A 25,745-nucleotide genomic window follows, 5' to 3' on the forward strand; every position below is an offset into this window, starting at 1 on the left:
GCCATTCAAAAAATTCACCGTTCCTCAACAGTATATTATTGCATGTATCGGAGAGGGGTGATGTTAAACCTTATTGTAAATGCTCACAGCCAGATACGTCATGCATCAAAGATTACTTTGTGTGAGTTAGAAATATAACTGTGAGTGAGTTTAGTTTTACACCGCCTGCAGCAATATTCCAGCTATATGGCGGATGTCTGTAAATAAGTCTGGACCAGACTATCTTGTAAACAACAATATGAGCATCAAAATTGCGCAAAGACATATGTCAACAAAGTCAGTGAACCTGACCACCCGATCCCGTTAGTCGCCTCTTACGACAAGCATGGGTTACTGAAGATGAGTTCTAACCCGGATCTTCACGGGTCAGATATACATGTAATTGTATATAACATAAAATTGCAACCAGCAATATAACATCATAATTTATTTCGAAGCGTCTTCATGAGATGTGTCATAAAAATCTTAACAGGCATACAAGAACATCAACTCCAAACAACATTTACATGCTGACATATTTGACAAATGACCAAAGATAAAACGGCATTGCACATGAAAACCATGTCCTCACTGTCTGGTGTGATAATAGCTGTGGAAACTTTGATTGGATCACTGAAAATCACTAACGACACCAGGTGATCGTAAAAAAGGGTAAGGGCCTGCCTCACCGGTACCTCAGTGTTCACAATTTATAATAATATTTCAACAACTTATTGTTCAGTATTCCATTTGTGTCTAGGACATACAACCAGTTCACAGCCTCAAAGAAATCACCGTCTCACCTCACATCGTAGCAGCTCCATGTAAGAATGTAAGCCCTGTGCATTCTGTTAGTTTCTCAGTATATCACGTTATTGAAAGTTTGACTAAGTATACAAAATGTACAGTTCCATTTTATGTGTAATATCACATAATTTACAATATTACAATATTTACATGTCTGCTGGTCCAGCAACATGCCACAGGCCAATATGGCGGCCGCTCGGAGCAGTCAAAGGGGACGTAACTCCGGGAAAGCGGGTGTTGCAAGTCAGTCTATTTATAATGTTTATTTATAATACAGATTTATAAACTGTACACGTACAAGTTATACAGGTCGTTAATACATGAAGCAGACATATATTCTTCTGTCAGGAATTTGTTTTAGTTGTTAGGTAGGAGTAATAATAATAACAATTTAGTAACAATGTTGTGATAATAAAATGTGCATACTGTACGCTTAAGAAGCTCTATATATTTCATTCATGTAATCGTGACTCTTACTATTGTGACTCAACGCTGTCCGAGGTGTAGGTACATAAATACACACGTATAGTATTTACTGTAAAGTTTTGCTTCTTGTCAAACTATTGCACGAATTAGTAATGGGCATATCCTTCACACAAGCACAAGCGACAAAAGGTCTTTTGATTCATCCATTTCACATCCCCAGCAACCGATATCCTATGAAGCATTTTTCATACAGTTATTAAAATGATCCATAGACTAAGTCATCCTTCCAAACATTCATTCTTACTCAAGCAAAACTTTCAACATTCAAGCCCATAAACACACCAAACATGGACTAGAAGTCGTCAGAGAACCTCGGTTATGAACCGTTTATATGGCAGAGATACAGTCAAACATACACTGAACAGCAAAAGAAACGCAACTCTGGCTTTTTATCAAGGTTTTAAATAGAAGACATAAAATTTGAAACTTAGTTTTATGAGATTCATTTTCAAAACTTGCGTTTCTTTTGCTGGTGGTATAGTTGTATCGACTTCGTGAACACAAACTAGAACTGAATCCTTGCACATTCCTAATATAGTCGTTATGTTCCAGTTATGTACAACTTCAGATAATGTATGTACAACCTTCGAAGCGTTCTTATCCGTCCCTTCACCCTCGACATAACGGTGTTTACCTGTCTAGAACCGTCTCATCATCACCAAAATCATAAGTCAAACGTGTCGCATGCTCTGTTCAGCAGTTTCAACGCCATGACTGTTGTATTGTTAATAACTACACCAACACTCTCTTATGCTGTCTCAAAAACAGTTCTTGGTATTTACAGATCTACCTCATGAGCGAAATCCAAAAGAATCAGGGGTTGCCCACAAAGCGCTCGGTCTCCTTGATTCTCCTTGACGTCTCGTGAAATCCAAGGGCACGAAGGCATCTTCATCTTCAAGATAACGGATGAATTGGCCAACTTCAACAACTAATAGTCTTTCACTGGCAGGCACGCCGAGACAGCCGTACATCAGCTCAAAAAACGTCTTTGACGTATCCCGGTCTGGCAACTCTAACATAGTGATTGGATTTACCTGCTCAATGAAGTCAGCCAAAGATATCTCTCGCTGAGTCTTGTATGGTCTGTTTGGTTGCATGATTTCGTAGATCAACAGGCCGAGACTGTACACATCTGCCTCCTTGGTATATAGCTCTCCACGGAGGACCTCCGGGCTCAGGCAGGTGAAGTCCCCAGCTTGTATGACGTCTCGATCCTCAGGGAACTTAGCTCGACGTGGTAGGCACATGTTGCTCAGTTTCACATCTCCAGAGGAATTCACCTGTTAATCAAAGCCCAAACATTATTGTACACTTACTATACTCGCTGTCACGTTTGTTGGGCAACACTGTTATCCAAGAATTCCTCCACCCCACTCCCACTCCCTACCCCCCACCCCCCCACCCACCCCTCCACACACACACACACACACACACACACACACACACACACACACACACACACACACACACACACACATCCCCCTTGAAAACAACTAAATTCATAACTTAAAGCTTGGATATCAATTCAACACCCGATCTTCTTAAAGAAATGTATATAAACCGAGTTTTTTCCATATACAATGAACCAATGTCCCCTGATGGTAAAATATCTGAGGTGTGCCTCTAATCCATATTCAGTCGTCTTGTCCATGGAAACTGAATTGACAAAGTGAAGATTATCAACCTTTTGCATGATTTGTTAAAATTGCTTGTCCAACACGATAAACGTTTTCTTACCATGATTGTGTCGGCACTGAGTTCCATGTGCACCAGTCCGTTCGCATGGATGTTATCAAGTCCCTCGACAATGCCATTCAGCAGCATAGGAACAACATCCTTCAGTCTGTAGGGGCACCTGGTGTCGGTAATTGGCTTTGTCAGGTATGCTTTTGCTGGAGATAGCTTGTCCAGAAAGATGAAAGCAGCCAGAGATTCAACACGGGTCATTCCAATGAAGGAGGCAATGGAGGCGCTGTTGTCAAGGCATCTGAAGAGTTCAATAGGTACCATGACACCACTACTGATTCAGATGTCTACACTGTATTTGTTTAAAGTTAAATTATACTGAGTACGGATGGTCGAGTAAACGTTGAAATGTTGAATCCCTTGAAAGGCAGTAGAAGGGACTGACCATTTGAAAATGTTCCTTTGGTCTTCATATACAAAATTCACCCAAAGCATAGCCTTCAGTTAATGTGTAATGTACATGTATTTAGAAATATTCAAATGAAACTGAATCTAAATCTCACTCGTTTAATTCGCAAAAAACAAGCAAAATAATCACCTAAGCTTTGCGATTTCTCTGAAGAGGTCATCATCCGCAGGCTGGTGGATATAGTACTTGGTGGTAATGGACTCTGAAGAATCGTCTATAGAAAGAGTGCCCATCTGAAAGCGGGACCACAGCACCTGTGACACGAACATCGGTTTTTCATCTCCAACTTGGCTGTCGCCCAAATCCACCTTTACTGTGGTAGAATTGCGGATTCTAGGGTCATCAAACTGCATCATAATGTCATCCGGCATGATTTCTTTGACGTACATATAACCAAATCCCCTCACACGTTCCTTCTGCATTTCCAGATCTTCCATTGTCTTCTGAAGGTTGTTCTTCGTGAGCTGAGTTTTTGAACCAAGATCTTTGATCTCAACAATCAGTGCTTCAATGTTTTTCACAAACTTTGGTACAAGGAGAGCGACTCTGTCCATTTCTGTCACAATCCTCCCTGTGTATCTGCTTATCAGCCTCATTGTAATCGTGTCATCCTTTGCGATGTTTTTCGCAATCTTTATTGACCTATTTGCCATCCATGTCATTGGATCAGAATCTTTTGTAAGTGATCCTCGTCGTGACTTGCTGGACCTGTGCACTAAACGATCGATGTTATCTATTGCATCAACAACTGTTCTGACAACGGCTTTGGAAAAGTCTACAAGGGGCACTGCACTCGATGGCTCTGTTTCAACAAACGTCCTTACTCTCTCGGTAAACGAACTACTGAGGCGTCTTGTGAGAAGTGTTCTGAATGTTTCTGTGTTCAAATCCTCTAAACAAAAGTCATAAGAACTAACAGAGACTTTTGACTGAGTTGAATCTTTCAGCTCGTTGGTTATACTCTCCATTTTCTCTCCAAGAGCGCTCATCTCTTCATATAATTTCGATCTCATCTTTTCCACGAAGTCTGACACAAAGTTCTGGGTTAAATCAGATTCGTCAAGGATGTCAATAATCCTCTGAATGATCACAGCATCTCTGTCCCGTTGAATCTTCTGATAGGAAGCATCTTCCCTGGAAATCTGTAAGCCAGGAAGATCCTCAACGTCCCACTGTGAGGCGTTGAGGTGCCTCTTCATCTCTTGTGATTCCAAGTATTTCCTCATCTTCCCGGAAAATATCTGCGGGTCTCTTTGGAGTTCTTCTTTCAGGCTTGCAACAATGCTGTCGGTTTCGGCTTGAAGAGTGCCAAGTTTTCTTTTGGCCTCATCCAAAGTTCCCCGCAGATCTCTCTCTGTTTGGTTTGTTTGTGTGACGATTGCTCTCAAGTAGAATGTGCATTCCTTCACGATGTGTTTCAACCAACTGCAATATATAAAGATTCAAATTTCTCAACGAAGTGTAAATTATTCGTCTTCACGCAGAATGGGAGCCAGTACGATAAAGTTTTCATATAAACTAAAATTTAATTGTATGGTTTCAAATTACGACAGTGACATCATAAACACTTTTTCAAACATGCACGAGCGTACTTTCCCGTATTCAACACAAAAATATGACTATTGGGAGCTTATACCTTGAAAGCCTTTCTTGACCAAGCAAATAAGAATTGAAAAGAACAAATGGAATGTCTCACCAATATGAGTTTGTGATGTCAACCTGTTTGGCCAACTGAAACAGCTCATCCAAACCTTGTAAGAGCGTGTTCAGCTGGTCGCTGTCCGGGAACTTAGAGGAGGAGAAACAAACTTGTTTGTCTTCGAGTTTTGGCCAAACGCCTCGGAGCTTGCTGATAGCGTTCTCCTTGACCTTGACTTTATCCTCATCGTCAATGAGGTCCCAACGGTTACAGACAAACAGAGCAGCTTTCGGATTGAAGTAGTGACTTTCATCTTGGTGGTCGTTCTTTATGCAGAGGACGCTTTTGAGGAACCGTATTAACTGTAAGAAGGGGGAAAACCCTATTGAAATATACGTCAAAGAAAAAAGCTCAAAAAAGGGTTAAAAAATAAAAGATATATATATCAGCTGGTCTCTGTTTTCACTGACATGTTATGAATAAGCTAGTGAGTAAGGTTTTACGCCACTAAAAGCAATATTCCAGCCATATCACTGTAGCGGACATGGGCTTCACACACAGGAACCAAGCGGGCTATCGAAAACATAACGGGCCTGTGGCGAGGGAACACTACACACCACAAGCCATGTCGCTGTAGCGGACACCAGGAATGGGCTTCACACACTGGAACCAAGCGGGCTATGGAAAACATAACGGGCCTGTAGCGAGAGAACACTGCACACCACAAGCCATGTCACTGTATCGGACACAATGAATGGGCTACACAGACTGGAACGAAGCGGGGTATCGAAAACATAACGGGCCTGTGGCGAGGGAACACTACAAACCACACATCACACATCACACACCAAATACCACTTACCACACACTGCACTCTGCACACTACACACCCCACACTACACACCACACACTTCACACCAAGCATCAAACACCAAACGCCAAGCACCACACACTGCACACTACACACCACACAGTACACACCCCACTGCTCATAAATGACTTTAAATCGACCTCTATGGATTTTATATAAAAAGAAAGCTTATAAATTAACAACTTCAGGAAAGACAAAGTTTATATTTACCCGGTCCTCTTGAACTCCGCCACTGCTGTCTGTTTTGATGATGTAGATGAAAGCTGCGACGTGATTGGTTGAAACAAAGTTTCGGACCACCATGTCCATGGCCTCGTTCTCCCCAAACCCTGGACTGTCGATGATAGTAACACCACACTGGAAAATAAACAAAACAAACACATGTTCCACAGATGTAAACATGGATACAGTTGGGATATAATATTTGGATTATCCTGTTATGACATGAGGAATCTAAGTTCTAAAGGGAGAGGACGTAAAGCGTAACCCCTTATAACTCTATTTCGAAGATCTTTGGCTAGCTGTATTCCACAAAAAAGTTGTTTCAACATTTGTAAGAAATCAGTCTGGGCATGAAGGACGTAGAAGTGGCAATAATATAGTAATGTTTCATACATAGGATAAAGTTCAGATAGTAAGCGACTAAAATTATTGTCGTTAATAACGACAGCAATCCATTATCCATCAAAGCCCCCGTTGTTTGATGCAAACGATCGATAAAGGTAGATGGTGACAAAAAACCTCACTGTCGCAAGCAGCAACTCCAGATCCCCATGCTATTCAGCTCTCAAGGCACTGATGTGCTAAGTTCTTAAATCTTAACAAACAATCAGTGACGTTCGGTGTAAAGGAAACTCATCTGACCTGACAAGTGACAGTAATCTCACGGATTAGTAAAGTTCAAAACCTCACTAATCCTGATCTCGTTAATTCACTTACCCCTTCAAACGGACAAATACATCAGCATACGTTCACATACGTACAAAAATACTGTAATACTCGGAATAATTAATTAAGAGTTGTTATTGTTCAAACCGATGTTACTAAGATCGGTAAAGGCCACATATACACGGTTTTGGGTTTTTGTTTTGTTTTTTGTTTATTTTCTTTAGATGTTTTTGTACAAAAACTAGTGGCATATTTTGTGCAGCTACCTTGAGAATATCAGCTGGTAGAAGGACATGGACTTCCTGGTAAGACGACCCAGCTTCTCTAGCCTCCTCCTGCCGGACTGCCACAGTTCCATCCAGGAAGTCTCTGGTCGCGCGGTGGTCCTCGAAGGTCCTCTGTTCCTGTCTACCGTCACCATGGACGACTATCACCTGGTAGGTGCTGGAGTACATCAGTTTGCAGATGCTGGATGTACAGCTCAAGATGCTCTTTGGTAGGATGTCCATCCCTAGAAGGAGGTTCAGCAGGGTGCTCTTCCCAGAGTTGGTTTGTCCTGAAAAAGTACTGACGTAAATCAGGTTTCAGTCATATGTAAGTGATAATTGTTCCGTAAATGAAATTTCTTTAACCGAATATTTAGGTAGGACAAAGGTTGGACATTTTAGTGACGTGGTGTGTTTGTTCGGTGAGTGAGTATTTCACTTACATTTTTAGGAAGGAGGGTACGTACGATACGCATCTTTACGACTGCGCGTTATTGCTGCTGAGCATTGTACAGACAACCCAAGAACCATATCACACACAACATTGAGAATCATTGCCATATGAAAGAGACGTACTTCAGCTCAGTTAATCGAGGCAGTTCAGTGATTTTCAAGCTCTGTCATGTTAACCTATTGCTTTATTTTTATTTATAAATATTTCATAATCTCTCTCTCTCTGTCTATCTACCTATCTCTCTCTCTCTCTCCCCATCCACCCCCAACACCCATCCACACTCGCCCCACCCCCAAATAAACACAGACAATTTTGATATGTACCAGTATAATTGTAATTTATAAGCGGAGACAAAAACGCATAGCAACTCTCCTCGTTCCATTGACTCATCAGCAAGGGAGATGTGTGAGTGTGCGTACTTTTACGCCGCTTTCAGCAATATTCCCACGAAGGAGACACATTAAGTGGGCTTTACATATTGTACCCATGAGGGATATCTAACCTCTGACTTCGGCGTGAGAGCGACCGCTTTAAACCAGTAAGATTATCCACCACCTTCTGTGGGGAGGAAGTAAGGAATTTTAAGAATAACATGCACCACACAATGGGAAGGTTGCACGGGGTGTAACGAACTTACCGGCAATTAGAACGTTGCACACACCACTGCGTAAATCATGCGTTCGCTTGAGGAAGTGCTGTGACAAGTCAGTATCTGAACCTTCTTGTCTGAAGATGTTGTTTAGATGGTTCATACTAAGGCACAGGCTGTTCGCCACACAGTTGATGATATTTACAAGGGCCTCTCGTTTCTGCTCATTTTCGGCTCTCATTTTATCCAGTCTTTCGTCATTCTGTAATATAGAGTTGTTTGGCTACATGCAAAGTATAGACTGATTTGCAGTTACTATGTACATTATTATGCAGAATGAAAAAAGTTATGTCTTGTTTTAAAAGTCGTTTCTAAATCCTAGATATACAGAAAATATAGAAAATCGGCACACACACCTAACCCCGGGTGAAGAACAGTAAAGAAATATTAATTCTATCATCCTTTTGTGAGGGGTGAGCTTGGGTTACTGAAGGCCAATATTCGAGCCCGAATTTTCACGGGGTGACATGTACTGTTCCATATAGTTTAATTATTCCCCAACGGGGGAATATATTTACAGTCCTTGATGGCATCTTACATTTCATTTCACAACGTTTACAGTTGAAACATCTTTTGAGCACAAGGCTGGTGACGCGAAAGAGAGCGAAGCTGCCAATTTCAACAAATACTGTGTCACGACATGTTACCTGTTGACAATCAGGAAGTGTTTGGCATCGGTTTTCTTTTCAAACATTCTAGACCAATCAAATCGGTAGATTTGAAAGTAGATGAGTCATTGTCAATTCTTTCTAAAAAAATACTTTCGCTTCAAAGCCGCCTCATTATCAATTTAGATAACCAAGTATCGTTGCTCACTTCACGGACCGTACATCAGCTCTTTGTGAAGGGGCCATATAATTCATGCCTAGGGTAACTCATAAGAACACGATTTTATGCGTGTTTGAATTTCATGTATGAGTTGCACCGTATAGGCAGGGGGTCGTTCAGGTACTGATGCACATAGTGTCGTTATTAGCGGAGATGTAAGCACATACATGTAATGTATATTCGTGTATTTATCAGCTTTTAGACTATATGCTACACTCGATTATTTACAAACCGTCGCCATATAGCTGGAATATTGCTGAGTGTGGCGTTAAACATCCAACCAGTCTTCATTGTAGGTACTACATAGTACCTACTACAGATGCTGTATCGGTTTCAGATCGAGAGATCATGGAGATATTGAACAATGAAGGTTGGTTTGTTGGTTCGTTGGTTGGTTGTTTATAAATCGAGTCTGGATCAGACAATCCAGTGATCAACAACTTGAGCATCGATGTGCGCAATTGGGAACCGATGACATGTGTCAACCTAATGATCGAGCCTGACCACACAAGCACAGTTGTCTTTTATGGGTTGCTGAAGGTCTATTCTACCCCGGACCATCACGGGTCTTTCACTGAGGAAGGTATACTGATCCCGTAAACAAGAGAGGGCGTTCTGGTGTATTTGTTAGAACGACGTGTAAAAGCCACTTGAAATCTCCAGCTCCGGGCAGTATCATGGTGATATTCAGACTGGGCATTTACTTCTTGTCGACAATCGTTTGACAAAACTATTAAAATTTATTTGAATTTAGTTGCCACTACCAGCGCGTGCACCTCGTTTTCTATTTCCTCTCCATGACGTTCCGGGAAGTGCTGTGGGAGGCACAGGGACTTGTATCGCTTAGAAACAGCGCTCGAAAGACATTTATCTGTATTGACCCTACCCTAGTGCTATATAAAAGAATGTCTTTCTAGCGCTGTTTCTAAGCGATACAAGTCCCTGTGGTGGGAGGAACAAATATTTCAAACAGCTTTGGTATCGAATGTTTCTTAATGAACAAAGCTAACAATTTCCATACATGCTGTATTTCCAAAGCGATGTTATTTTGAAAAGCTTACTTTGAAATTATTAAAACCTGAACATACTTTACAGAAAAGACAGATCCGCGTGATACGATGATATACAAGTCAGTTTTCTACAGAAACACGTCTTTCCAAAAGGTTTACCTGATTTAGATTTTGGTCGTGCTAAACGCAAGCGAAATATCGAAACACAAAAATGATGTCATCATGAAGATATGACATTAGAATGACATTTTGTGTTCATGATGGAGCTATGAAGGTATCGGATTTTATGCTCTGTTATGGTGATATATTTAAACTATTCACAAGCATATGTAGGAACACCGTCAGGGGTTTTATATCAGGCGAGAAAATAACAAAAGATAATGTCATTTTTTCGCAGCAACATTTAAACTGCACGTATGTTAGATGTCATATGCAGCATGGATACTCACGACGTGCTCTTTACCAACCGTGTTATTCTCTGTAGCTTCAACTGACAACGAAGAATATTTCACCCTTGAAACGAAGCAATACCGCCGTCATACATGGGTACTTGAAATCACTTTACGTATATCATGTATTTCAAGAAAGTGTTACCAGAACAGACGATTGTTTTGTAGCCGTAATCGAGCAATAGCCACTACACTCTTTCAGTAGAGATTTCTCTTGTGATTAATGGGCGCTCATAGTAGAGCAGGATGTGCTTATCGCGAACACCTAGTGTCTTCACTGATTTTCTATAAGGCACTATCATCCCTGTTTTACTCCCATTGCCCTGTGTTTCTACAATTGAGTGGTTCTCTGACCTTGATGTTATAAATATTATGGTTATTGAAATTGTTTTTCGTTTGGATTTCTCACTAAATATCTTTAAAGCGTGATTTGGGAAACTTTAAAATGAAATGATTGAAATTTATGATTGGAAGTTTAAACTAAATAAAAAAAACAGAAGGCATCGCTCTCGCACAGCAATGCAGAAAGTAGAACATGTTCACATCACGTTTAAATGATGATAAAGAAACATGTGGTTCTTGGGCAGCAAAACTCAGCATGCCGCCAGGGTATGTATATGATAGAAACAGCATGTGAGAAAGTACCTCTGGAATAAAGGACACAAGTGAAATGTCACGACGCCTGAACAACGCCAGCGGATCTGGGTATGATATAGATGGGGGCCACGCACGCCCACGTTCATGAAACTTTTCGTTGTACCTGTGTTTCTGTAACTGGCTTGATGCAAAGTTACACATAGACCCAGATCGACACCATTGAGGAGAGGCTTAGACCGACCAACCGATCGGCTTTTCTGCTGATGTTTTTTTTCACCCTTTGTTAACGTACATGTAACATAAACAGTAATAAGATTAAAGGTTTCAAGACGGTTTACGTTCAGGTGAAACATCCACTCCATATTATTTCAATTAAATCTGTGATTATCGTAAACTATATGGGTTAATATAACGTCGCAGTTTTACTTCCAATTTAAATTGATTTCATACCTCTTGAGTGAGAGAGTGAGTTTGGTTTTACGCCGCCTTTAGCAATATTCGAGACATGTCACGGCGGGGGACACCAGAAATGGGCTTCACACATTGTACCCATGTGGGGAATCGAACCAGGGTCTTCGTCGTGACAAGCGAACACCCTAACCGTAAGACTGCCGCATCATTCCCATTACGTCTTAATCTAAGCTGGTTTAGATTACGTGTTGTCAACTTGCGCCGAAGCGCCCTCTCAATCATGGGTCACTGTGGGACTGCGGACACAGGCAGATCAATTACTGAACACTGCCGTGTCGTCGTTTAATTGTTAGTCGATGTGAGACTTTGTTTCCGTCGAAGAGTTAAACCAAATATTTCCACCTGTAATGTTAGTCGACTGAAGCAAATCACATAACTGATACAGTTATCAAGAGTACATTTCATTAGGAGGGTACAGACTGCAATGGTGTAATGACGTCAATTCATTGTGACGTAGTGCAAAACTGACCATCGCTCGTTCAGCGAAATTTCTTAGCTATAGCATTCGATATAATCTTTCAGTGTAAATATATGCCAAAAACCTATTCATATACCTGTTGTTTAAAAAGTACGACGTACCTTTGAGGGTATGATAATTATTAATATTGACGTCGCCACACGGTCTAATGATACACGCTAAGTACCTGAAGCTTAAGATACTAGTATACGTTTCTATAAATTCAGTTGTTTTGAGTTATCCCATCTGTGCAGAAAATCTGCACGCTTGAGGAAACAGATCGGTAAAGATGGACACTGAAGAATGCCGAATTCTCTCACTATATAATTAGAATCCAAACAACACATTCAAACCGCTTGAAAGCGTTCTCCAGCACATAGAAATGACACCCTATCCTGGCGGGGATATACACCGAGACGGGGGAAGTGACAGGGTGATATTTTCCCTCCTTATCATTTCATGGTCTTAAACTGACGGTCGGTAAATGCCTGTGTGTTTATGTGTTTTTCAGATCATGAATATCATCAAAACAGCTCTGTCATAACATTAGTCTTAAACCGTCGGCCTGATTAAAAAACATGTCTGTAAATTTAACTGTGTCTTTATGTGTTTTCCAAACTGATAAAATAATCTTACAAAAAATGTCTGTACGTGTAAGTGTATGTTAATGTGTTTTTCAAACGAAATATCATCAAAACAGTTCTGTCACAACCCTAGGCGAAATGGAGACGGCACGTCCAAATGCTTGAAATATCGACCTCTGATATTGCAAACTGGTAGGAGATAGAGCTGCATGTACCCGGTGGTTTGTGTTGACCGTAAGTAATAAAATAAATAATAGATGAATTTTAGACGATTAAATTCCACACACCCATACCAACGGACTGTCCTATCCCTATTATTCTCAATACAAAGCAAACAAACATGTCATATTTGACGTAAAGCAGAAAGGCAAATACGTCCCTATGATCTTAATCAGTCTTTTGAGGTCGACATTGCTCTGAACAATGCGTACGCATTGTTGCAAATACGAGTGATTTATCATTTGGTCTCCAACTGGCCATAAAAATAACAGGTTTATTCCGTCCGTCGACACTATGAAGGATATACAATATGCCTTTTTCAAATATACAGTATTTAAACAGTGATCTAACTGCCTCGTTTTCCTGCTGTTTGGGAAAAACGTAATGATCACATGTTTGTTATCCGATCCTTTTTCGTTCACTCTGATCAATATTTGATTTCCAGTTCGACGTTGCTCAAGGCCCCGAATATATGCGGATCAAACAAGGTATATTCCTTTTCAACTAGTGAAATGACATGCAGGCGAAGATTTCATTTGCTTAATAAAACATATATTCTTACAAAAACTGTAACAGAAAGCTTTGAACTGGATTCTGTAATAGAGAAGTACGAGTATTGCTCAAAATGGAATTGAGCCATCAACATTATGAACATAAATGTTTAATTAATGCAGTCATTACGGGATTCAGTCACAAATATCAAATATTTGATTTATTTACAACAGCAGCAGTGAAACGCATGATGTGCCGACTAACATGGATTCTGTCTCATTTCAGTCCACATGATGGTACAGTGTGAATGGTACATTTCGGAGATATTGCCTGATCTGTTAGTTATGATCTCTCCTAAATTAAATTTTAAATTAATAATTCAGATTGTTATCAGTATCATCAAGGGAGGTTGAAGTGCCGTAAAATTATTGTCCTCCTGATAGGGTACATAAGTCCCAAAACATTCGAAGTTAAATTTAATTTTCCACAGTTTTGGCTGTAGTATTACTGTCATTTTAATTTGTGGCTAAACTTGCATACAATCACCAGCTACTGAAGGGATGGTGTAAATCCAGCTAGGGTCCATGCAGGTGACAGAAGCACTGAAAGTCCCCATGGCCCTTAGTATGGTGATCTACCTTCATTTGTTGGTGATCAATAGCCAGTTTTACGTGGTTATGTCTAACACAGTTTTCTGCTTTTAAAAATATATTCCAGCTAGTTTTAATTCTTTTTGTGATATATGCTCTAGTTATTTTACAGTCCGTCGATGACTGGCTCTTTAATTACTTGTATTTTTTGGTGCATATACAACATATCTCGTCACTATATGGCTGCAATATTGCCGATGTGACGTTAAATTTTCACTCACTCACTCCTAAATTAAGTCAATTTTCTAGAGGTTTCAAAGTTAACATTAACACTAGGTTTTACGAGTGTTACGAATGATTGATGCAATTGATAACAACTACTCACACTCACCTGGAAACACGTAATTTCCTGTGTTACAAAGACATACATCTATTTACACCTGAAAACCTTTCTGTAGCTCAATCAATGCAAAAATTAATTTTCAATGTTCAAAAGCCATTTTAGCCATACATATTCTTGTGGTAGACACCGTAGAATACATTTGTCCTAGAACTTGTACTAATTTATACTAGAAAAAACAATCGCGTAAGTATCTATATTTTTCTCGCAGTGGCAGTATGTACATTTCCGACACTATCGTAAACAAGTTACGCAATCATTCAGAGTTGCTGTTATGAGTGTCATGGACTGGAAACCAGAAACAGATGGTCATTGTATACAGTGGTGTTCGAAAATTACTGTAGCAGCAGCAGTAGTAGCAGCGGTGGTGGAAGAATGGAATTCAGAATAGCAGGACTGTAAGGCATGTAAGCTTAGAGCATTGTAGTTCATAAAAAATCCGCACCAGTACCTTATAGAATATCCTGAGCATTAGCAACATCAAATACATAAACGTGTTCCACTTCAAAAGAATGGAAAGCATGTCTTACCCAAAGACTCTGTGTGGTTCCCTTAGATTTCCTCTTCATCCCACTGATAATACGGACTTTCATGTCTTCTGGGGTAGTGCAGCCTGTTAGACACACATTTAGATTATCTGCTGTCTCTATAAGCTCGATCACATCCTCAATGCCGTTCACGTAGTCAGAAGTAACACTTCGCATCCTTACAAGGGCTGGCTTCATTGTCACAGGTTTACTTGAGTAATTCCACAACTCAGGCGGACTCCTTCCTCAATCAGTTGACGTCTGCTCAACACTGTCGTCTGCTTAGCAATATCGTCTGTTCCACCAGTCTGTGTTCAGGACACTAGATACCTATTCAGATGATTCTGATGGTTTTGTTTGACTAATTTCTGGTGTTTTAACCCCGTATAGAGTCGTCGTCGAGGGCCGTCTGCTTTGAACGTCCACACTTGCTGTGAGCTCTGTGTGCTCTCGTATCTATTACAAGTAGCTTTTGTTCTCAGTACATGTGGAAACTATTCACAGCTACTTTACGTGGGTAGTGAAATGCCTTGACGTGTTCCCGAAGTATGCATTAGCCACAGAGAAAAGCAATACAGCTAGTGTTGTATCTTGTGCCATCTCTGTCTGGAATCATAAGGAAACAAACACAAATGTTTAATTAAGTAAGCATGGCAAACCTAGGTGTGATACATGGCACTAAATGGGTAACGTCTCACTTCAGGTCGGAGTATAGGTTATTGGGGGATTTGGCTCTGAGAGTTTACACCTGTAGAGATCATGATCTTGGATAGTATTGAGCAAGCCTCCAGTACATGATGTTTGATGTTATCATCTCAAGTATAGCAATTCCTGTCGTCACTCACATACTATTCCCTGGAAGCGCCCCGCCACCCCACCCACCCACACGCGCAGGCATAAGGCACACCTTCATACTGTTACCGCATCCATACAACCCTTCAAATACTTTCAGAGTTGCATCTGATTTGAAAGTCATGTCAATACCGATCCAGCCAGGACCGACACAACAAATATTCTCTTCCACATTTCCAACACAGTCTCCAAGATCGGGTTATGTTGAACACAACAACCACATCCAGCCGAAATCAGGTTTGATTAAACATTAAGACAGTCAATACATTTGCTCAGCCAAATGTGACAACCATACACAATATAAACTTATTCTTCCAAGGTTGACAATTGCTGACCTGTAGGACAGTGTACACTTGTAGAGTGGATTGTAAGGCCTATCGAACTATAACCAGACTTACCTGCGTGAAGTCCTGTAATACTGGCCTGAACAGTCTGTCATGATATATATAGTAAGTGTTGGTATTTCACTGGTAATTCAATACACCAATGCACAGTGAAGCAACAAGCTGTGGGATGAGTCCTTTATGGACGTTGCCACCGTGATTGGCTGAGAAGGAGTGAAAACCCGGAAGTAAAAATAGCTCAGTGAAAGAAACGTGATGTTGCACCTTTATACTTGCTTTTCTGAGAAACGTATCCTGATGAAAGTAGATGGTGATAATTTGGTATCGCTGGCGTGTGAATCAATAAATTAGTTTTGGGAAACCTGATCGAACAGACACGCGGATGTGATGACATATGTTTCTCGTGGCCGTGCGCATCAGAATATGACGGTAAATATATTCATGCTATCCCTATTTGAAAAAGTATTTGACGATGTTACAGATCGGTTGGGGTAGCGGTAGTAGGAGCGAGTGAGTGAGTGAGTGAGTTTAGTTTTACGCCGCTTTTAGCAATATTCCAGCAATATCACGGCGGGGGACACCAGAAAATGGGCTTCACACATTGTACCCATGTGGGGAATCGAACACGGGTCTTCGGCGTGACGAGCAAACACTTTAACCACTAGGCTACCCCACCGCCCCCGTTGTAGGAGCGAAGTGAATGACATATTCAATATCGAGTTCAGGATGACGGTGTGCGCAACTTTTGCTAGCCGGTCGGGCAAGCTACGACTCAAAGTCACTTGCCGACACAATAATTCACTAGCGAGAAATGTGAATATAGGATCCAAGCAAAAGATCATAGAAAGGTGAAATGCCGTCATTTATCAGACCATCATCTTGCATGATTTAAACGTGTATTATAACTTTACAAATCGAAGAGAGTAATATATTTAATTAGTGACCCAATGAGAATTTCACCAGCCAGTCGGGTCAGTGACTGTGGATATTTACTGGCCCAGATGGATTTTATTGGCCACGGGCTTGCGGGCCAGTGTCTGTTTCGCATACTGCATTGAAGCAACGTGTGTGCGTGTGCGTATGGGTGTATATGTGTGTGGGTGCATGCGTGCCTGTGTACGTGTGTTTTGCGTTATTTCGGTTTATTGTCCTATCTCACTATCAGCAACATTTAAAACATGCATATCTCACTCAGGACACAATACTGACCCCGGGTCAACTAGTCCGTGTTGTATTTCCCCATGCAGAACGTCAGACAGGGTGATAACAACCATCCGACCATCTTGTGGACTGACGGGGCCTGAGGATCGAACCACCGACCTCATGCTAGCACAACCGACTCTCTGTCCTTACCACCCTAACGTTTACTAGTCTAGTTGAAGCTAGGACTCGTTCTTCAAAAATGTCATACAACATTGGAAAATGTAGGCGATGCATACAAAATATCTATAACCATAAGAAACCTTATATCGACTGCATAGTATATCTCGTTTATACACTACTGTGGATATGATGAAACGGGGCAGTTTGTCAAGTAAACATTATAATCTTGAAACAACAATCTGAGTATTATTCAACGTTATTATACAGCGTAGGTAAGTGAAGAAACTAACAAAACCGTTACCTGGAACCAGGCGGGAGGAATGAGAAAATTGTTGAAGTTCAGTCATGAATGAAAAAGCCAGTCCATGAAATACTAGTGACAGAGGCTTAGAGTGGAACTGTAAAATACACTTGTAGGTCAGGTATTCACTATCCAGGGGAGCATCCTGTCACTTATCCGTGTTAATTACAACACAGACACCCATCAGATGACATCATAGTGGTCCCGAGAGAGGGAGTGCCTTCGTTGGTATCTTGCGTTACTAAAAGCTCCAAAACCTTTTCCCCGCCCATTGGAAGTCTTGTTAGTGAGTGGGTGAATATGGTTGATTGGACCAGATCATGATCATGTGTTTAGGACTCACTATTAAAATGGTGATAACAGATGTCCATGAGAGACTAAACATATAGTGCCTCGTTGTTGTTAGTCGTCATAAACACGCGCAAAGGCCATGCAACTGCTCACTGAAAACCGGAGGGGTATGGTATAAGCCAAAACAGAGAATTTGCATTGCAAACATTTGGGAATCTGCTCCACATCTCTGCTGTGCTTTTTCTGAAACGCTGAACCAAGGAATGTTGTAATGTTTATACGACCCGTGAAGATCTGGTCAGGATTGATCTTCAGTAATGCATACTTGTCGTAAGAGGAGACTTAACGGGGTCGGGTGGTCAGACTCGCCGACATGGTTGATATACGTCATTGCGCAGATCGGCAAGGAGGTCAGAGGTTGGTTGTTGCGTAGTCCAAGCGAACCAGTGAGTGACATTGTAAACACCTCTTCCACTGCTGGGGTACGGTGCCACCCAGTCATGAGTCTCTGAGTCTGTCCACACGATGCGTTAATAGGTCAAACGGCTTAAAATGATACACAATCTGGATCCCATACCAAATTATCCAACCGTAGGACGAGCATAGGATTAACTGGAACCGATTCCGATCTGTAATTGTTGTGGTGGGATAGCCTAGTGGTTAAAGCGTTCGCTCGTCTCATTAAGATCAGGGTTCGATTCCCTACATGGGCACAATAAGTGAAGCCCATTTCAGGTGTCCCCGCCGTGATATTGAAAACGGCCTAAAACAAAACTCACTCACTCAATGAGCTCGAATTCAAGTGGTGCAAAGAAGCTGTTTCAGTTTGTTTGTTGTTTAACGCTGTTTTCCAGATGTCTGAGTGCGGTGTGTTAGCAATCAACTCTGGACCAGGCAGTCCAACACAGGAGGAACTGTGCATGGTTGCATTGTCTCGCCATCAGTCGCAGTGTATACGTGAATCACTATATTTCCACTTTACTTTCCCTTAGAAATAACAACAACGGTTACCTCCCTTCTGACAGTATGCACACTTGTACAAACCACGCCCATACCACAATGCACGATGCAACAAGTGCCATTGCCCTTACAGTTTACTCCCTTACGTGATGACCTTGACCATGACCATGGTCATAGACATCAAGGTCAGCCCTCCATGGAAACGGAGTCCGTGATACCACTAATACTGATAATGTCTTCTAGGTTTACGTTCAGTTTGGGGGTCAGGTTTCCGGGCTGTCATTCTCGGAGGTAATCCATACTTTTCGTCCTGACTGAAAATATTGGCAGTCACGTCTGCGAATTTTTCTTTAAATGAAAAGAAAAAGACGGGAGGTAATCGTTCCCGCAGCGTGTGTCTTGACCATCCCTACAAGGTGAAAGGGTGTCCGTGAATTACAACGGGGAGATTTGTTACATGACTCGGTAGAGAAAGTCCTTTTTAGCTTAAGGGCATTTTGAAATTTTGAAATCAATGAATACCATGTAAGATATTCGCGACGGTAAAGAAAGCCTCCGCCTCATCGTGAGTGTTTAAATTTGCTTTTAAGTGTTTGTTGATTCATTGGAAAAATCAACATCACAGCACCGCCATAAACTCAGTTATTCAACAGATCTGCATACCTCAGAAGTAGCCGGTCACATGTTTATCTGCTGAGAATATGGCAAGCACAGTGGTGTATACAGTGGAAGCTGTCTTATCCGGCACTCATTGGGACTGAAGAAATCATCCGTTTTAGACAATGTGCTGGACTCTAAAGCTGATGATAAATGTACAAGCCAGAGCTTGCCGGATTAGACAGATGCCGGTTGTGACAGTTTCTACTGTATATTTCATCTTTGCAGTACCACCAGTTGGAAGCTACGGCTGCTGAGCTGAGAACACGTTGTCCAGTAAGACGTTCTTTCCTCAGACACATGCAGGAATATACAAGTTCCGAGAAAACGCAACTTGAGGACACGGCGCAGCGCTCATTGGTCTGGCGAAAGTCGCTATCTTCTTCATGATACCTAGGCCGCTGTCTCTGTCGTGTCTGAAGACGTGGTCACGAGGCATATCATGGTTGTGGGCCCAGTGGTGGCGTTGGATTAGTTTCGCGATAATGCAAGCTTGGACTCATTTCTGGGACCCTCAATGGTCAACGTTTTTAGCAGGAATTTGGATCCCGCCGTCGTACCACAATATGATAACCATCTCATTGCCGGTATTCCGATATTCATGGATGGCAACGACAAAGCTCGCCGTTTGCGAGACATATCGTATCGCCGGTTTGCAGAATAACGCCATTGAAATATTACCATGAACTCAATCGAACGTTTTGGGACCATCTTAGATTCTCCGGAATATGGAAATATGTTGAACGTAGCAACTAAAAGGTCACAAAAGTTCATTGCGTCTCCCATCAACCACATTATTATCAAACTAGCAAGCAGCGGATGTTTTTGAGACCAATGATCACCTTATTCGTGCACTATTCTTAGAAATCGGGCAAGGTTCCCAATGCAGAAATAACAAACCAGAGCCACCTCTTCATGAAGAACGGTGTTAATCAGTGCACATAGCCTATTTCTAAATGCACAATACACTGTTATTTACAACATGCGCGACTGAAGTATCAAATATGACTATATCTAAGAATATCAAATCTTTTCAGCAGCAAATTCATAAAGAAAACCCACAGCTTTAGAAACGTTATCAACAACTGTGTGAATGGTATACATACATAGATGTAATCACTTCATTCAATTTTCTGCAGTTGTATGTGCCATTCAGTTTCGCTTATCCCTTCATTTGTGGTGTTTCTTACAGTGATAGGACGTGCCACAGAACCATATCTATGTTTATAGCAATGATAAAGGATTTGGGATGTACCTAGTGTTGTTAATATGTTCATATTGTTAGGATGCTGTCTAAAATAAGTCACGCGTTTGTCAAGTTTGGTGATGTTAGACGAGACGGTGTCCTTGAGCAGTGGGCGGAAAGCGACATGAAAGACTGACATAACATTATACAACTAAAAGAAACATTGTTAACTCGATACTCTTTTCTCTCGACATATCGTGGTAAAAATATCATGGTAAAATCGGTATCTGAAAGCAACGCTCCTCTTTTCCAACCATGGCAAGGCAGACCTATAAACGATTGTCCCCAGGAGTCTGCTTCATCGTACTTCAATGTACTTCAAACCCTTTACTTTGCTTCATAGTACTTCGAAGTAGTTCAGACCCTTTACTTTACAGCATCTTACTTCAATGTATTTCAAACTCTTTACTTTGCTTCATGTCCATCAATGTACTTCAGGCCAATACGTCACAGCATCGTACTTCGACGTCGTTCAGACCCTTTAATCATACTTCAACATACGTTCAAACCCTTATTCATGCTTCAACATACGTTCGGACCCTTTAATCATACTTCAACATAAGTTCAGACCCTTTAATCATACTTCAAGATAAGTTCAGACCCTTTAATCATGCTTCAACTAAGTTCAGACCCTTTAATCATACTTCAACATAAGTTCGGTTCCTTTACTTTGCTTCATCGCACTTTACTTCGTCATACCCATGTTTATCATGTTTCACTTTTCTCTCCGTTCTTCGCTTCATCATACTTCACTTCATTGTCTATCACTTCGCTTCATCGTACCTCAAGTACTTCAGACCCTTCACTTTGCTTTATCATACTTTACGTCATCGTGTTTCACTTCTATTTCCGATTCTTCTCTTCATCACACTTCACTTCACCATACTTAAGTGTAGTTCGGACCATTTAATTTAAAGCCCATTTCCCCGCCGTGATATTACTGGGACATTGCTAAAAGGGGGTAGAACTAAACTCACTCACTCATTTAGTCTTAGCCCCTTTACTTTGCTTCATCGTCCCTTATTTCACTTCATCATACTCCAGTTTATCGCCTTTCCCTTCATTTAATTGTCTTCCCCTTACGTCACTCAACTGTACTTCACTATCCCAAACTTGTCTTCACTTCACATCATTATACTTACCTTCATCATCTTTCCCGGACTTCACTCACCGGTACTTCACTTAATCTTACTTCACTTTACGATGCTTTCTTTCACACGGTGATACGGTGTCTTCGCTCTCCGAATTTCACTTAACCATAATTAGCCGTACTATATTTCAAATTACAGCCCTTCACTGCATGTAACATCCATCTCCTGAATTGGAAGTCATTGGCTCGTTCATCCCTTCACTACAGTACTTAACTGTACGTCACTTCACCTCTGTTGGTTGTATTACGCCGTACTATACATTAATGTACCGTACTGCACTGTATTTCGCTTTAACCGCCTTCATCTGTAGGTACGTCCCCATACGTCAGGTTACCGTACTTCGGAAGACATTTCACAATACTCGAATAAAATGTTTTTTCTTTTCACATAAAATATGGCATGGCCGTCACGAAAGTGAACTCAACCCTTGATCTGACTGTACCTAAATAAATCCGCACTTTTACAGGAGTGATAGTGATAGATAAAATCCCACTGACACTGATCCCAACCCCACTCACTGGTTAATTCCAATCCCAACCATTCCATTGTTGAGTGAGTATTGTTTTACGTCGCATTTAGCAATATTCTTGCAATATCGTGGCTGGGGACACCAAACATGCAGTTCACGAATGTCACTCGCGACAAGCGAACACCTTAACAAGTAATCTACCCTTACCGCCCTTGGTCGTATGATCAACTCTGTCAATGCACAAGCCCAACTGGAGTCATGCTATTGCACAAGGTGTCAACGTTGTCTGTAATCAGTCAAAGCAACATCCAAGAATGCCATATAAAAATATAGAAAAACTGTGCTGATCACCTGCGATAATTAATGGGTTTTCATTGGATGCAGATCTTAATGCAATAATCATGTGCTCAGGTAAGACTTCCGGCTTCTACTGACAAAGGAAGCAGGCGTGGTTATGTGTATATAAGCGTAGCCTGTGATCAACACACCACTAATGGCTGACATAGTATGACACATTCCACAGTAATGTCTTGAGCAATGTCAATAAAATATGCAAAAAGAAACAAACACCACACTACTTGGAGGAACGTGTTTCGCCGTTGTCGATGGCTTCAACGGCGCACGTTCGCTAACGACAACGTTCGAGAACACGTTGTACCCACCTGCAATGACGTATACCAGTTACCTCCGATGTTAGCCCACTTTTAGGGGAGAAAAGCAACGTTTCATACCTTTTCCAGTGGTCTCCTGGTTGTCAGTTGACACTGAGAAACCGAGAATCCGATCTAGCCATCCCCATATTAACCAGCTATTATGACTGTAAAAAGCTGTGACAGCCAAGCACGGTTGAACACTTGGTCTGGTCTTGAAAAACCATATTGGCGGTCGCGCAATTTGGAAGCAGAACTGGTTCTTAAATATAGGCATTGTCACCGGAAATCCGATACAGGAAGTAGCGGCTTGTCCTGTGTATGATTTATGGTGATATCACACGAAGACCACATCGGGCCAGGATCTTCAGCGTGTCAGGCGAGCGCTTTATCCACTAGACTACCTCATAAAGCAAGGTGAAGCAAGTCCACTCAAATGATCAGAGAATATATATCATTTAAAGTGTGACAAAAGTTGAACACAAAACGTTAACAGCTGAAAAACGTAATGGTATTTAAAGTTCAGTTTTGTACAATCCCTTTAATCTTTGTCAGCAACCCAAGCAGAGATCAAATCAAAGGAGTCGTAAATGTACAGATCCACAGTCTATAATTACATACTTTACGCATCATGAAGTGTGTACTAATTTTCTCAAAATCAAAGCTATAAAGATATAAATATGTCGTTTAATAGCAGGGTGACGAATAGGACGCAATGTGATATGCAATTTTCGTTGACCATGGTATCTCGTCCTGACACACGAAAAAATCGGATCTTAATTAGCTTATTTAAATGTTCATTTCTTTCCAGTAAACGGGATGATAGAAAGGCAGTATATGGATTCCCCAACACAATGCTGTAATAGACGCGTATGCCTTCTATGGGTATCATACCGTCACTGTTTGTGACTTGGGTGCGTCGATGGATCGCTTGCCGATTCCAGCTTCTTTGCATTGGGTCTTCGTGCAGGGGTAGCCTGGTGGTTAATGGCACGAGGTCACACCACACTTCTCTAAAAATGAATAGCGCAATTCTCTAAATAATTCTAAATTTCAACCCCCAAGGAAGCTATCATATAATGTATTCCAAAAATATTACGTATCTAGATTGCAATATTAACTTTAGAAATTCGAATTAATTCAATCAAAGTTGCAGGAAATCGACTCTCCTAGGAATAACTTGTGATTGAAACCAGATCAGAAAACACTTACAACACCGCATGAGACAGTTGAACGGAGCAGTTGTTTGCATTCCATATATGGCAAGTATTCTTTGTGAGCTGTTCGACTTTCAGTTTCAATCATTGATTTCAGGCAAGTCGTAAGGTATAATGAGTCTTTTATTCCATCAACAGGAGGTTAAAACGAGTGCATATGCCCCGATATTTAATAAACGGCCAGAATATTGTTGGAGTACTCTGAACGCGACCTAAAACCTCCCTCACTCACTCATTATCTCACTCACTCACTCATTGTAACACGTCTAATACTGTAAAACGCCTCTGTGTCGGAGGTTAACGGTACTTATTGAAATAATTCGAGTTTTCCGTACTTCGACACACCCACATATATGAATAAAGGAAGGATACGAAGCATTTCAAGACAAGCGTATATTCGACACATCAAAGCTTGATTGTTGATACATCACAGCAGTCATAGATGCCAGCATCACAGATTTGGCAAAAACACTGGCAATAGGGCGGAAAAGCATTTTTTCAAATTTTCAAGAAAAAATAAGTGCAGTGGTTGTCTGACATACATGTACATATCTTACGACGTATATCTTTGTCACTCGTCTCGCCAGTGCTCACAGTCATTATCACCATCGTTGTATTTTCGAGTTTACAGTCTTTCCGAAGCCAGGACCCACCCATTAACAGTGTAGTTTACGATTTCAAGAAACATGTCACCTTCGTCACAGGAGTCAAACGTGAAGGACTTCGCGTCACCCGAACTTGTTCTGATGCAGTTTATCCGTCGCCGCATCGTATATGACAAAGAAGAGGCTTTAATGTCTTTAAAGCTGGTAGCATCGAGTTACCAGTGATACTGGGTAATTAGTATATGTGTCAAAAAGCGAGTGGTACGTCAACAGAGATTAAAGATAGCTTTAACAATAAATGGTGTGTGATGTGACATGTATTGTGGTGTAGAGGTTGATATCGCTTCGTTTGATGACTGTAATTTTATTTGTAATCTGCGCTTAATGGCCGTGGGGTGCCGTGGCGTAGTGATTAAAGAGTTCGCTTGTCATGCCGAAACCCCGAGTTCGATTCCCCACACGTGCACACCACGTTTCTGGTGCCCCTCGCCGTAATGTTGCTGGAATATCGCAAAAGGCGGCGTAAAACTAAAAGGTTTTATGCCGCTCTTACCAAAATTCCATCAAGATCACAACGGGGGACCCCAGAAATGGGCTTCACGTGTGTACCCATGTAAGGAATCGAACCCCATGTCGTCCCGTGACAAGCGGACGCTTTAACGAAGAGGCTACTCCACCGCTTCTCAACCATCAGGTGAGATACAAAGGGTTGTACACCACGTAATAAAGTAAAACCAAACTCTGGAAAAGGTCTTACAACGATATTTTTTTCAATATTTAAAACACGTTCAGCACAAGACTACCAATAGAAGTATCAAATAGACCTCTGCGGAGTGTCCTCTCAACGGTTTCTCGGGA

At 41.2% G+C, this 25,745-nt stretch overlaps 1 protein-coding gene across 1 annotated transcript; it reads right to left on the reverse strand.

Annotated features, from left to right (window-relative positions):
* Positions 1-418: 418 nt before the first annotated feature.
* LOC137296823 (uncharacterized) lies at positions 419-16,097 on the reverse strand. The gene is made up of 9 exons (XM_067828688.1): positions 16,072-16,097; positions 14,825-15,427; positions 8,186-8,399; positions 7,095-7,384; positions 6,151-6,297; positions 5,127-5,431; positions 3,560-4,855; positions 3,013-3,262; positions 419-2,555 (listed from the first exon to the last, which is right to left on the reverse strand). Exons 2-9 carry the CDS (start codon positions 15,017-15,019, stop codon positions 2,064-2,066), a joined length of 3,189 nt encoding a protein of 1,062 aa, XP_067684789.1. The 5' UTR covers positions 15,020-15,427; positions 16,072-16,097; the 3' UTR covers positions 419-2,063.
* Positions 16,098-25,745: the final 9,648 nt, after the last annotated feature.

Source organism: Haliotis asinina, chromosome 9 (assembly GCF_037392515.1).
Source record: "Haliotis asinina isolate JCU_RB_2024 chromosome 9, JCU_Hal_asi_v2, whole genome shotgun sequence".
Taxonomy (NCBI): Eukaryota; Metazoa; Mollusca; class Gastropoda; order Lepetellida; family Haliotidae; genus Haliotis; species Haliotis asinina.

What these genes read in the sequence shown, in the direction of transcription:
- LOC137296823 (XM_067828688.1), bottom strand. Translation starts at nt 15,019, where the DNA reads ATGAAGCCAGCCCTTGTAAGGATGCGAAGTGTTACTTCTGACTACGTG. An exon ending in GACATCACAAACTCATATTG is followed by an intron (nt 4,856 to 5,126) that starts GTGAGACATTCC and finishes TATATATTGCAG; the next exon opens with TTGGTTGAAACACATCGTGA. An exon ending in AGAGAAATCGCAAAGCTTAG is followed by an intron (nt 3,263 to 3,559) that starts GTGATTATTTTG and finishes TGAACTCTTCAG; the next exon opens with ATGCCTTGACAACAGCGCCT.